At 54.1% G+C, this 14,724-nt stretch overlaps 1 protein-coding gene across 5 annotated transcripts in view; it reads left to right on the forward strand.

Moving 5' to 3' along the window:
• Positions 1–14,724, forward strand: part of TMCO4 (transmembrane and coiled-coil domains 4) — a 91,218-nt gene that overhangs the window by 73,995 nt on the left and 2,499 nt on the right. For all 5 annotated transcript variants that reach the window (XM_025447198.3, XM_025447197.3, XM_025447201.3 and 2 more), the window contains 2 exons: positions 4,794–4,911; positions 10,416–10,533. In XM_025447198.3, coding sequence (XP_025302983.3) covers positions 4,794–4,911; positions 10,416–10,533 — 236 coding nt within the window. The remainder of the gene's footprint in view (positions 1–4,793; positions 4,912–10,415; positions 10,534–14,724) is intronic.

Below are 14,724 nucleotides of genomic sequence, written 5' to 3' on the forward strand. Positions count from 1 at the left end.
TCATTTGCTTTTATCCAGCCTTCGGAGATCCCCAGCTGTAGCTGCTGGGAAGAAGTTGTGCCAAGAGCAAAAAAAAAGAAAAGAAAAAGAAGTAGCCTCTTTGCATGTATTCTCAACGTGAAAGGTTCACACTGCTCAGTTGCGTTGCTTGCTTTCATTCATTCCACAAATAGCTATCGCACTCAGTAGCTGTGCCAGGCACTGTTCCAGGCACTGGGGATTCACTAGAGGGGAAAAAAAAGACCAATCTCAGCCCTTGGGGAGCCTGCATACTAGTAGGAGACAGGCTATAAATGAGGCTTTTAAAAATAAAACAGGTAGAAAGTCAGGTAGTCTTAAGGGAATGGAGAAAAATCAAAGAAGGAAGGTGAGGCACATGGGGGAGGGTGCATTCGTCTACCCTGGGAGGGTGGCAGTTAAGCAAAGAGGTGAGGGGGAGGGTATTAGAGGGAAGAACATTCAAGAAGAGGGAACAGCCGGGCCAATGTGGCTGGAGCAGAGTGGGCAAGGTGGAAGCATCCAGAAGGTCACTTGGGCCCTTGACGGCTGTCACAGTGACTTTGACTCCAGGGAACATGGGATCCACAGGAGAGTTTTGAGCAGAGGAGTGAAATGATCTGACTTTCCTACAGCATTATTTACAGACCCCAAAATCCCCCATTCTGTGTGTACGATTCAGTAACTTTTATTCAACATACAGAGTTGTGCAGCCGTCACCGCGACCCAATTTTAGAACATTTCCATCACCCCCCGAAAGACGCCTCATGCCTACAGCTTGCATTTTAAAGGGATCACTCTGGCTCCTGTGTTAAGAATCAAAATAAGAGGTAGAAGCAAAGAAAGTATGGGAAAGAAACGTTTTTCACCACACATGTGAGCAACAGAAAGGACTAGATGTGCAGAGGTAAAGACATAACTGGCCAGGCTTTTCTTTCCGAACTCCTGGAGTCTCAGAGCCTCCTTTGCACCAGTTATAACAGTGGTAACAAGGCAGGATATTAAAAATATACAGATAATTGTTTTTATTTTTTATAGTTTTTTAAACACTTTATTTTTTTAATTTTACTTAAATTCCATTTGCCAACATATAGTAACACCCAGTGCTCATCTCGTCATGTGCCCTCCTTAATGCCCGCCACCCAGTTTTACCCCATCCCCTCACCTGCCTCCCTTTCTGCAACCCTTTGTTTCCCAGAGACAGGAGTCTCTCATGGTTTGTCTTCACAGAGTTGTGTTTAAAAGTGAGAAATCTGGGGCGCCTGGGGGGCCCAGTCATCTGAGCATCTGACTCTTTACAGCTTAGGTCATGATCTCGGGGTCATTGATCGAGCCCTGCATTGGGCTCAGTGTGGAGTCTGTTTGGGATTTCCCCTCCCCCCTGCTTATGTTCCCTTGCACATGTGCCTGCTCTCTCTCTCTCTCTCTTTCTAAAATAAATAAATATCTTTTTTTAAGTGAGAAATCCAAGCCTCAAAAGCCTCCAAGTCTCCTGACTTGAAGATAAATGAATGCATGTTGTATCCCTCTCTCCCTTTACATTAAAAATCTATTTGTAAAGCTGTAGAATTATCTTCACACCTTAAAAATTCACAGGAACAGGGGCACCTGAGTGGCTCAGTCCGTTAAGCATCTGAGTCTTGATTGTGGCTCAGGTCATGATCTTAGGGTCGTGAGATCGAGCCCCACATTGGGCTCTGCTTGACATTCTCTTGCTCTCCCTCTGCCTCTCCCCTGCCCCCAAGAGTGCACGTGTTCTCTCTCTCTTAAAAAAAAAAAAAATTCAGAAGAAGAAAATTTGATGGTAGCAATAGGAGTAAATCCAAACGTGTCTCGGCAAACATTCGTTGTCCCTGCAGCAAGAAGGCAGTGAGGACACTAAGCTTGACACTAAGCTGGACCTGAGTGAGAATTTTCTTTTTTTCCTGAAAGAATGAAATGTTCTGGTATTATAAGGTTTGGGACCGGATGGTGAAATTAGACATTTTTTCCTTCCCAGCATCTACTACAGCAGCCAGTGTTCCTCTTTTTCCTGACCCCAGATTTCCGTGCTGGACCATCCCATTCCCTGGAACAGGCAGGTGGTGATGACCTGCCGTAGAGGACTTTACCTTGGATGGGTCTAAAGTAATTCTCACCGACCTCCTGAGCTAACGCCGGTGCGTTACCGAGAGCCTGCCGCAGGGCTTGTCTCCAGGTTTGCAACCTCACAGAGAGCAAACCCTCTTTGGGGCATGCATCTGAGTGTGGCCAACAGCCTGATGACAAAGGGCCAGCCAGGCATCATTGATGGGTAAATACAATTCCAGCTCACTGCCCACCGTGACTTGCTTTGGCTCCGGCCTGGACTGTTTTGTGAGGTTCGACTACTGGTCTCAGTTCAAGGTCACAGGCAACTACCTTTTCTGGTTTTTCCTATGAGCTTTCTAGTAGCCGCTTCCAGGATCCTGGCAGTGGCTCAGGGCCACCCACCAGGGATGCTGCTTTACCACGGCTGGCCACAAAGCTGCTGAGCTCAGCCAGTGGCCCTCCGTGGCACTCTGGGAGCAGTGATGACCCACGTGTGATCACGGTGCTTCGTGTTGTTAGTGCAAACAGCAGAGAGCATGGCCCCGGGGACCCAGCTGCTGCCCGTGCAGTCTGGGCTTTGGTCTCAGTTTTATTCTCACTTCCTGTGTGGCCTTGAACATGTCCCATCCCCTCTGAGACCCAGTTTCCTTGGCTACAAAGAGAAGGGGGGAGGATAAAATCCCATTCTCTTCAGCTTTGCCAGCCACATAAGCACCTGAAATAGCCCATCCACCGAGGGGCCACTGAGTCATCCTTTCTATTCAGCACACGCACTGCCAGCTTCCCGAAGTTTTAAATCCCCTTCTGTCGGGTTATCATCCTCCTGGAAGCAAAAGGAGCGAAATCAGAATTCTGTGCCATGGCATCTTTCAACATCAGAGACACAGGAGCTCTTAGAACACGTGATACTCCAGAGGTTCCCAAACACCTGTTAGCCTGGAACCCTTTCCTCAGACATGGAATCCCAAACAGAGTAGTTGGAAGTGCTCTGGTTAGAAACTGGAGCCCAGAGAGAGGAAGCCACCAGGCCTGTGTCACTCAGCGAGCAGGGACACCCCTCTTGGACACATTCCCCAGGAATGACACTGAGCATAGGGCTTCCCGGCACCTGCAGAAACTCAGAATCCTAAGACAGAACCACCTTTGGGGAGGTGGAGGCGCGGGACAGGGGGAGGGCACACTCACTTCACCTGTGCATCACCTGTGCTGGGGTTTTCCCACACTGTGACCCTCAGGGCCAGAGGCATCTGGATGGCTTCATGGTTGAGCATCTGCCTTCGGCCCATGTCATGACCCCAGGGTCCTGGGATCGAGTCCCACTTGGGGCTCCCCACAGGGAACCTGCTTCTCCCTCTGCCTGTGTCTCTGCCTCTCTCTGTGTGTCTCTCCTGAATAAATAAGTAAAATCTCTTTCAAAAAATAAAAATAATAAATAAAGACCCTCAAGGCCAGGGTCATTACCCACCAGGAGGCAAGTGACCCAGCCAAGTCCCATACTCAGACGTTATTTGAAGCTAGGGCCTTGCAACTGCAAAGTACCTATACTGGCTTCCCTGAGAGATGCCACCTTACTTACTCTTCGTTCGTTCGTTCAGATCTTTCCTGAGCACCAGGCACCTGCCAGGCACTGTTCTAGACGCTGCCGCACAGCTGTGACTGAGGCAGCCGAGCACCTGCCCTCACTGAACCTAGACAACATGAGCAAACAGTATGCGACAGGAAGAAAACCACAGCAGGGGAAAAGACAGGGAGTGACAGAGTCGGGGGGACGGGACAGGGGGACCGGACGGGGGTGCATGTGCAGCTCTCATTGGCCGGGAGCCGTGCTTCTCAATGTCCACTCTCACGCCCGTCTGTGAACTGCTGGGTCCTAGTCCGCCACGAGGGAGAACTGCTGCTTCCCTCTCTCTGTATTTAGAGGACAGACGGGGGTGCCTGTAAGCATCTGCCTTCAGCTCAGGTCATGATCTCGGTCCTGGGATCGAGCCCCGCATCGGGCTCCCTGCTCAGCGAGGAGCCTGCTCCTCCCTCTCCCTCGGCCTCCCAGTCCCCCTGCTTGTGCTCGCTCTCATGCTCTCTCTCTGTCAAATAAATAAAATCTTTAATAAATGAAAGGACAAACAGTCCACGGGCCAGCCTTGGTCGGTTGGATCCCACTTTGAATAACCCCGCCCGAAATGTTCCTGAACCAACTGGTCAGTGCAGCTGATGAATGTACCCCCTGTCCTGGGACCCAGTCGGCCCCACCTTCCCTTCCCTCCCGCTGTCCCGCCACGCTGCGCGGGCCCCAGGGAACTGCTGCCAAGGCAGGCTGTGGCGTCTCCGTCCTGGCAAGCACAATGACCCGGGGCCCACCGGTCCCTCCTGAAGGAAGATGTCCCCTCCGAGTCCATAGCTGGTTGGGCGCTTCACAGATGGTGAGACTAGATCTGGGTCCCAGCTCAGGCCATGTCACTTCCTAGCCACGTGACCTCGACAATGTCTGTGGTTCTTCTTAACCCTAAAATGGGGAGAATGGTGCTTTGCAGGAAGAGAGCAGTCCCAGGGCCTGGGCCTCCGTGGGTGGAAGCCCCCGTGACTACCTGTGCACAGACACGTGTGAGCATATGTGTGGGGTGAGCACATGTGCTTGCACATATGTGTGTGACACCCATCTCTTGGAGAGTCCCCTCCAGGACGCACTGCGGCCAGGGACACTGACGGCCTCTCCTGGGTTCTCTCCCTAGATTGCCAAGGGATCATCGAGGACGTCGTCCTGCTGGGTGCGCCCGTGGAAGGAGAAGCCAAGCACTGGGAGCCCTTCCGGAAGGTGGTGTCAGGGAGAATCATTAACGGCTACTGCAGGTCCGTCCAGATCTTGCACCGGAGGTGATGGTACTAACTGAGCACTTAGCGTGCCCGGGCCCAGTGCTGGGGACACAGGTGTTCGAGGCCTGGCCCCTGTCCTGGAGGATCCCGGGACCAGTGGGGCTCTGGCCTGCTAGGAACAAGGCGTTCTGACCTGGGAAGCCTCCATCCCCATAGGATGAGGGTAAAGTGTCTCCCTGTGTCAGGCCTGAGTCCAGCTAGCAGGGTGACAGGAGAGGCCACGGGGGTCACCATCATCTGGGGGTGGAGGATGTGGGTGAGTGGGTCGGACTGGAAAACAAAGATGGGGCCCCAGCATGAGGTCTGTGGATGCCTCGTGGGAAGGGGTGGGCGGGCGTGTGGGCCGAGCTCTCAGAGCACCTGAGGCTAGGCAGGGTGACAGAACAGGCAGTTAAGGTTGGAGGAGCCGGGACCCACACCTTGGAGGAGCAGGGACCCAAGCCACGCAACAACCCTTGGCAGGACCTGGGGGAGCCTGAGGGCCGGCAGCAGCGAGGCTGGAAGGGAGGTGCCCCTTGTGTGGCCTTGCAGAAGAATGCCTCAGGAACTCTGGTCAAGGCCATGCCCCAGACTTTGGGGAAGAAAAGATGAAGCCCATCACTGAGCCTGAGAAGGTGCTCGGGCCCATCAGCCTCCGAATGAGGCAGAGGATGGGGTAACAGTGTTTAAGAGCAGTGATTTAGAATTGCACAGACCTAGGACTTCATGCTGGCCTCAGTTTCTCCATGTGTACGGGGGGGACAGCGAAATGATAGTAGTAACTCCCCCCAGGCTGTGATGATAGTTAAGTGATCCACAGAGTTGCACATGGTGCACACATGCTCTGTGAGTGACGGGATGTTACTGTGGATCCTCAGCACCGTCGGCCTTGGGATAGTCCTTCAGCACACTCGTGAGCACCAGCCTCGTGCCAGGTGCACTAGGGAAGGAGCCCCAGCCCCATGGAACCCAGTGCCTGGTGGGGAAGCTGGTCGGGAAAACAGGCAGCTCCAGTCAGGCATCTGGAAGCTCGAGTGCGACACCAGAATCCAGAAGCTCTGAAATCAAAGGCTTTTCCCCAGGTTTGGTGCATCCTGAGCTGCCGAGAGACGTTTCTAGGCTTTACTCCTCCCACTGGGCTTTGGGCTGGATGACTTTGGGGCCCCACCCCAAACCTTGCAGGTGGATTATGTGATGTGCGGGCTACAAGCTGGATCACCTCCCTAAAATCCAAGGCATTATTCTGAATTCTGAAACACAGTCAGCCTCCGAGATTTTAGATAAGGGATCTGCATTTTGTGGATCAAAGCGCAGGCTGTTGACAAGAAGGTGACATTCTGGGCTCAGATCCGAGGACAGGTCTGGAGTTTAGGAAACAGGAAGGTTGGCTGACTAGTTGTAGACTCTGTGAACACAACTTAAAATACAACAATTTAGAAAACGAGGAGGTAGGACTCGGGGGAGGCAGCTGATCCACTGGGTCACGAACATGACGTTTCCACCAACCGGCAGGAAACGTGGCACTAGAGCTCAGAGAAGGCAGAGCTGGAGTGAGGGCCCGTGGGGTCACCAGCTTCCGCTGAAGCCAGGGGTCAGGGGCGATCGTTGGAAAGGCAAAGAGTAGAGAAAGAGCAAAGTGCTGGATTCCTGATTCTAAAGAATATGTTTCGGGTTTGTGGGGAGGAAGAGGCTCCCAGCTGAGGTTAGAAGAAAGGCGGGATCATCCAGCATTCTGGGCCCGAGGCTGTGGCTGGGCCGGGATACAAAGATGGGTAGGATGGGAGGGACTCACATCTAGTGGAAAGGACATGTGGAGGGGCGCCTGGGTGGCTCAGAGCATGATCCCAGGGTCCTTGGATTGAGTCCCCCATCAGGCTCCCTGCATGGAGCCTGCTTCTCTCTCTGCCTGTGTCTCTGCCTCTCTCTGTGTGTCTCTCATGAATAAATAAATAAAATCCTTAAAAAAAAAAAAAAAGAAAAGAAAAGAAACGAAAAGAAAAGGACACATTGAAATCGACAATTATCAAAAAGTCAAAACTAAAAAAGGCAACCATGCCGCAATGTGAGGGGGACGGATATCCTGAGTATTAGACTCTTACCGCCTGCCAGACCCTGTCTTTGGGGTCATGATCTCCTTTAATCCTCCCCCAAACCCTGTGATGTTAGTACTTTAATCCCCTTTTACAAATGAGAAAACTGAGACCAGTCTACCTTAATTTTGACCTAAGCCCGATCATCCAAAGTAGGACCCAAAACTAAATGGAAAAAATTGGGAAAGTCTTTATCATTTTGATGATTTCGCCCAGAGCAACAGCTGTGTAGTTCAGAGCTAACGATAAAGATAATTCTCCGCCACAGGCAGAGACCGTTAGCCAGGACACAGGAGTTCTGACCATCAGCTTGGCTCTATCACTTATACTCTAAGCTGAGTTCTTAGAATTAGGATATGGTAGGAAGAACAAAGAAGCAAAAGACAGAGACATAATATATAAAGAGCTCATGCAAATCAATGAAGCTAATAAGAAAGTGTTCCAAGGATATCTACACATAAACTCACAGAATAAATATAGTCAATAAATTTTTTTAAATTTAAAATTAAAAAATGTATAAATATTAAATAAGTTTTAATTATTAAAATTTATTATTAAATGTAAAATTATTAATTTTTAATAATTAACTTTTAAATTTAAAAATTATTTGAGAGAGAGAGAGCGTGCATTGGGGGATGGGAAGACAGAAGGAGAAGAAGAGAAGCTCAAGCAGACTGCCCCCTGAGCACAGAAGCTGATGCAGGCTTGATCTCATGACCCTGAGTTCATGACCTGAGCCAAAATCAAGAGTCGGACACCTAACCGGATGAGCCACCCAGGCGCCCCACAGTCAACAAATATTTTGAAAGATGCCCAACCTCATCATGAATGAAATGAATGCAGATTAAAATCAGTAAGATACGACTTATCACCCATCAGATTATCAAAGATCTGACACATGAATAACATCAGGCGTTGGTAAAGATGTGGAGAAACAGCACCGCCATATGCTGTTGGCGACAGTTGAACTTAGTAAATACTCTTTGGAGAACAAGTGGCCATATCCACCAAAATTTTTAATGTCCCGGTTTTCTGGTCCCACACATTCTAACTTCTGTGATCCTGCTGTACTAGGTACACACACGCACAGAAATGGATGTACAGAGAATCGTGGCAGCTTCATTTATATAACTAAATATTTAAAACAATTTAAATGACCACAAATGGAAGAATAGGTACAGAGGGAAAAAAAGGGAAAAGGCAAGTGCAGCGGTACAGACTAGGATTCCACGTATGAGGGGGAAAAACTTCTGTGTGTACATCTGAGTATCTAGGTGTCTGTAAATGTGCAGGAAGGGTCCCGAAGGACCATAGGAAACTGGTAACAAACGGCCACCCCTAAAGATTGGAGGTAAAAAGAGATTTTAATTTGATTTTTTAAAATAAGGATTTTTTTTTAAGATTTTATTTATTTTTTCATGAGAAACAGAGAGACAGAGAGGTAGAGACACAGGCAGAGGGAGAAGCAGGCTCCATGCAGGGAGCCCGACATGGGACTCGATCCCAGGTCTCCAGGATCACGCCCTGGGTTGAAGGCGGCACTAAACTGCTGAGCCACCCGGGCTGCCCAAATAAGGATAGTTTTAAAAAACAAGAGAAGAAAAAGAACCGACGAAGCTTTGATGTCAGAAGGACCTCAGCTGGGGCCCCTGGGTGATGCAGTCAGTTAAGCATCCGTCTCTTCATTTCGGCTCAGGTCGTAATCTCAGGGTCCTGAGGTCGAGCCCCAGGTCATGCTCCACGCTCAGTGGGGAGTCCGCCTGAGGAGCTCTCTCTCCCTCTGCCCCTGCCCCTCACTACCATCACCACCCTGACCCCCACTCATGCTCTTACTTTTTATCTAGTAAAAAAAAAAAAAAAAAAAAAAAAAAGGTCCCCAGTTAAAATCTTGGCTCTGCCAGTTATCTGTGGAATAATATTCCCTCCTGCTGCACAGGGCTTCTGGAAAGATTAGAAAAGGGTTGGCACATAGTAGTTGCCCAATAAACTATAGCAGTTATAATAACTGGGCCCATTCACATCGCACATGATTTTTTGGTGCTTTTCATGAACAACAAAGGGAAAGAATTACGATTGCACGGGTGCGATATGAAAGCAGCAAAAACTTATTAAACCCATCTGTTCTGCTGCAAACCTGAGGCTAATAAACTTGGTTTTCAATTATTTTGTGAGATCCCGAGCCATCTCTCTAGAGAGAAAGCAGGAGGAGGAAGAGGAGGGAGACTTGGGGGGTGTGGGGGGACACAGACCAGCAGTCACTGTAGTTTCTTGCTTAAACTAAGCACCAACCAGGATTTCATGTAATTGGCCTGCAGAGGTGTTCTACTTGCTTGGAACCTCCTTAAACGTGGGGAGTGGAGGGTCCGTGTGCAGGGAGCTTCAGGCCAAAACTACCGAAAAGTAAGCATATTTAAGTGTATATAATATATATTAATAAAGCTCTCTGCAAGTCCGTTCACTTACTTGAGCTTCCATGAACCTTCTGGAAGCCAGCCAGGGCGAGCGGTACTTACTGCTCCCTGTGGTACCATAAGGAAACTGAAGCTCAGAGAGGCTCAGGGGCCTGGCCAAGGTCACACAGCACAGCCAGGATGTGAGCTGAGGCAGGCCCGCGTAACTCCACGGTGGGCCTCCTGGGGCGCTCCTGTGGCCTCTGCTCCAAATACCCTGTGAGGAGGGGATGACAGTAAAAGGACCAGGGGGGACCCCTGCTTGCATGTGGCCTCCAGGCCTGTGAGTAGCCGAGGCAGCCGTCCCACTGGCCATGTGGCAGCAAATCCAGAGTTTGGTTGTGGTTGCTGCCTCAACAAAGCTTGGGGGCGGGGGGGGGCCAGAAGCCTACCTGGCTGGGCCCCCACCCTGGAGTGCCGCCCCAGCGCAGGACACAGGATATAGGACGAAGGCGCAGTCCTGCCGTCAGTAAGCTCTCTGCCTAGAAAAGGAAAAAGACCCAAGAATGGACACACAGAGGACATGGGACTCATGTCCCCAAAGGAGCACATGTTCCAAGCACATGAGGCTTAAAGGATTAATAATACCAGGTGGAGGGGCTCAGGGGCACTCCCTGGGGGGGTGATGTCCAAGCTGAATTCTGGAAGGACGGATGACAGCCCATTGGACGCTGGAAGACCAGGCCCAGCAAGAGGGCCTGGGGCGGGAGGCAACATTGGACCAGATGCTTCCCGAATATCCACGTGGGTGAGCGCCGTGTCCATGACGCGGTGCCTCACCGTGCGCCCCTGCCCACCTGGGAGGTAAGAGGCGGTGAGGAGACCGAGGCTGGGGGGCCAGGCAGCTGGCCCACGCTCACGCAGCTAGCAACTGCCGGGGCGGGACTTGATCCCGGGCCCGCCGGGGATCCCGGGGCCAGGTGCGGGGCTCCTGAGGCTGACGCCCCGTCTCTGCCCGCAGCGGGGACTGGCTGCTGAGCTTCGTGTACCGCACGTCGTCCATGCGGCTCCGCGTCGCCGGCCTACGGCCCGTGCTGCTGCAGGACAGGAGGGTGGAGAACGTGGACCTGTCCTCTGTCGTGAGTATCGCCCACCCTGCCTGGGGCCCTGCATTTGCCAGCGGGGCTGCTTCAGGACCCCAGCCGCCCCCTCCCCGGGCCCTGGGACACTGGCCCATTTCACCCCAGAGGAGGGAGACTGTAAGAATTTGCTTGGGGCAGGCGGGGGGAGGGGGGGTAGGTAACTCCTGTTGACGGGCACGTCTCTGAGCTGGGGCCTTTGTCACCAGGTCCTTTATGCACATTGTCTCTAATCCTCACGCAGCCCCTGGGGCAGTCATGGTTGTGCCCATGTCACAGACTGGGAAACTGAGGCTTGGGAGTAGCCCAGGTGTGCACCCCCAGAGCTCGCGCTCTGCACCCTACAGTAGTGCCCTCCCTCGCTCCCCACCCCCAGTTACTCGTCAGGACAGCCCGGTTCCCCCCCAAGTACCGAGAGCACCCACAGGTCGCAGGTGGATTGGGGCGGGACCGCAACAGAAGCCCCTGCCTGCCAGGCTGTGCCCCTCTGCCATGCAGAGCAGGGACGGTGTTCCCAGAACCCCCACCTTGGAATCATCTGGGGTTTATTTATAATGTAGGACATCCGCCCCCGCAGGGGACACCGGGAAATAATCCCCCCTGACCGCCCCCCCATGGTCCTTGACATCCAAGGCTAAGCTGAGGTCGGGCATGCAGATGGTTCAAAAGAATTCTTGCTGGGGACAGGGTGGGACAAACCGAGCTTGGGGTTCTCGAGCCACCCTTCAGGCTTGAAGGAACCTCATCCACCTGCACGTGCCTGTCACGGGGAGCTGAGAGCTTCGCGTGGGACGGTGTCCGTGTCCAGCTCTGCCCTCCGCCTTTGCCGGCACCACGTCCCACTGTACAGATGGGGACACGAGGCTCAGAGAGGCTGATGGACTTGCCCAGGGCCACACAGCGGGACTCAAACCCAGGCCTGAGGCCAGTGGGCATCGCTCCTGCTCGGTGGCAGGAGGGTGCGGGCGCTAAGCTGCAGCTGCATCACAGGCCCACTGCGGCCAGTGCAGATCCTGGCGACGCAAGGCCCCACGAGAGCCAGAGCACTGGTTTCCAGTTCCTGCGCTGTTGGCGGCCAGGCTCGAGGGCCAAGCGCCTCCCGGGCCCATCCCTGTTTCCCCAGGGTCCGCATAAGGCACCACCCTGCCTGCAAGCAGACACCCAGACCCCGTGGGGGAGGCGCACTCGGGAGGACCCGGGCTCCCCGCTGGGCTTCACAGCAGCCCCCACCCGCACCTGGATGGGGGCCGGAGCCAGGCACCTGGTACGTATTGGGCACCTGCACCTCACGGGCTGGAAAACAGACCTGAGAGAATGGGCTCATACGGCCAGAGGCCGTGGATCCGGGCCCTGCCACCAGGCCCAGGGCTGTGCTGTCCAGCTCCCTGGGGGCCAGGGAGTGACCAGACACCAGGACCAGAGCGAGGCCTCCTGCCCCATGTCCAGGGCTTGCTGTCCTATTAAATCAAAAGTGAAAAGGATCAGAAGAAACTTCCTTGTAAATGAAATTCCCTGTAAACACCACAGGGCCCTGGCAAGACCCGCTTTCTGTCCTGGGATGCCCCTGAGTGGGATACGGTGACAAGAGCGCAGCCTTTGGCCCCAGAGAGGCCAGGCTCTGCCGCTGGTGTGCTGGCTGTGTGACCTTGGGCCGATTGCTTAACCTCTCTGTGCCTCAGTTTCTCATCTATGAAATGTGGAGAATTGCCTTCCAGGGGAGGCAGCGCGTGTCGGATGCTTGGCCCACAGTAGGCCTTCATTTAGATGCCAATCCCCTCCCCTCCTGGCCCTGCCACTACCTTTGGTTCTTTTGCCCCTGAGACCGTCTCAGACCGTCCCCCTCCTCAGACCGTCTCTGGAGCGGCTTCCCGGCTCCTAGGGGATCGTAGCTCTGTATCACACATCAGGAGCACAGCACGAAAAGCAGTGCCTTTCTCTTCTGGGTAAATTGGAGGTAATCAGCATTGCCTTTGTGCTGCCCTCCTGTTTTTCTTGAAAATTCTTGCGGGCAGAGAGGAGAGGCCGCCTGGTGCTCAGAGCAGAGGCCTGCCTGGGCCTCCTCCCTGCGGGCCACGGACGGGAGGGGCGTCTCCCGTGGGGGGAGGCAAGCAGACGAAGGCCAGGCCCCCCACCTGCCTTTCGGCCTCCGCTGTGCGGGCACAGGGGTGCGGCAGGTGGGGCTTTTGCCACCGAAGGGGTGGGCTCGTGAAGTTTCTGGAAGGGGGCAGACGAGAGACCCAGCACAGGGGCCTCCTGACTCCTCACGTCCCAGAGGAAACGCCAGCGGACTTCCAGAACTTCGGACAGGGCGGGGCACGAGCTAATGACAACCAAGCCAGCAGGTGCCAGGCCCCTGGTCCCGGAGCGGCCCCATGCACAGGCGGGGAAGCTGAGGCTGCCTGCGAGTGCTGGAGCCCCAGAACCCAGGCTCGTCGCCAGCGCACTTGTGCGGCCTGCGTGGTCTGTGGGGTCCCGTCAGTGACCTCTAGCTCCGGGTCAAGGGCTCCGGCCCATGGGTCAGCTCCCTGACTGCTCACACCAGCACACATGGAGCAGGTGCCGTGCCGGCCCCACTGTACAGAGGAGGACACTGAGGCCCAGGGGGTAGAGGAACCCGATGGGGCCTGGTAGGCTTGGAAGGAGCCTGGGGCGGGGGAGGCGGGGGACAGCCAGCCCGGTTTGGGCACGTCCCCAGGTGCCTCGCCAGGCAGCAGCGGGCGGTGCTGAGGCCCGTCCAGACAGCGCGTGGCGCGGAGTGACTCGGGAGTGCTCCCTACGCTCCCTCGGCCCACAGTCCGTCAGAGAACACGGACGAGCAAGCAGATGAAGATGATGGGCACAGAGAACCTGCCACAGGGGAGCCCGGGGACGGTCCCTAGCCAGCGTGGGAAGGTCAGGGAGGGCTTCTCAGCCCCGGTGACACCCAGGGTGAATGTGGACAGGTGGCGCGTTTCCATGGAGGCAGCCAGGGAGGTGGTCGTGCATCAGCCACACAGACCTTCCCACCACCGAGGAGAGATCCTTCTCCCACCCACCTCACCTCGGTTCTCCCGTCCCTTCGAGATGGGATTCCCTCCATTGGGACTCTGCCAGCGAGTTGTCCCCCTGGGGCTTTGCAGAGTGGCAGCTGGAGACCAGGGTTGGCTGAGACCCAGGCCAGCGTGGAGCCAAGGAAGGGCTGGAGGAGCTGCACGGTGGGATTTCCACCCAGAATCAGCTACAGCCAGGGGCCACGAACACCTGCCTTCCTTCCTGTCTGCCTCCACCCGGCCCAGCAGCAGCCCAGCACCAGCCCTTCAACAGCTGTTTGTCCCTGTGGGTCTAGGTTTCTGCTGGCTGGAATTGAGACGCGATGGCTAGAGCTTGAGCAGCTATTTGGGGTCCCCAAATGGATCGGCCCCACTAGGACCCCGCCCTCTGTCCCCCATCACCCCTCCCAAGGACACTAAGGCAAGGGAGCTCCTAGTTACATGGCTCTGGCCATGTGCCAGGTGCGGTACCTCGTGGCTTGTATGTATTATTTCTTCCCTCCCACCCCATGAGCTACGTATCACTAACTCGAATTGGGTGAGGTCCCTCTGAAAGTGTTTTGGGCCATAGATGGAACATAATAGTCAGAGGTCACATATGCTGATTCCTACAAAGTGCCAGGCCCTTGAACTCTAGTAGTAGACTTTCAGGATGGGTGTCAGGATCCTCATGTCACAGATGGAGAAGCTGGAGTTCAGGACATTGTAAGGACTCACCCACTACTAGTATGAGAAAGCTGAGGCCAGAACCCCATTGCTCTGACCCCAAACTTAGGTTCTTTCTAGGGCCTTGCAGCCAGTAATGTCCACCCTCTGTGGGAAGACGCTGCCTTGACCTCCACCTTGACCTCCACCCTGAACCCAGGGATCTGAAAAGCCCCTTATATGCATGTATACGTGTGCGTGTTCACTGAACACTGTTTTAAAGCGTTTGTAAAGAAAGGAACGAGGGGCGCCTGGGCGGCACAGTCAGTTCAACACCTGACCCTTGCTTTCCGCTCAGGCCATGATCTCAGGGTCCTGGGATCGAGCCTTGCGTCAGCCTCCGTACTGGGTGTGAAGTCAGCTTGGGATTCTCCTCCCCCTACCCTTCCCACTTGCGTGCTCGCTCTCTCTCGCTCTCTCTAAAATAAATAAAATCTAGAAAGAAGAAAGAAAGAGA

Source organism: Canis lupus, chromosome 2 (genome assembly GCF_003254725.2).
Source record: "Canis lupus dingo isolate Sandy chromosome 2, ASM325472v2, whole genome shotgun sequence".
NCBI lineage: Eukaryota > Metazoa > Chordata > Mammalia > Carnivora > Canidae > Canis > Canis lupus.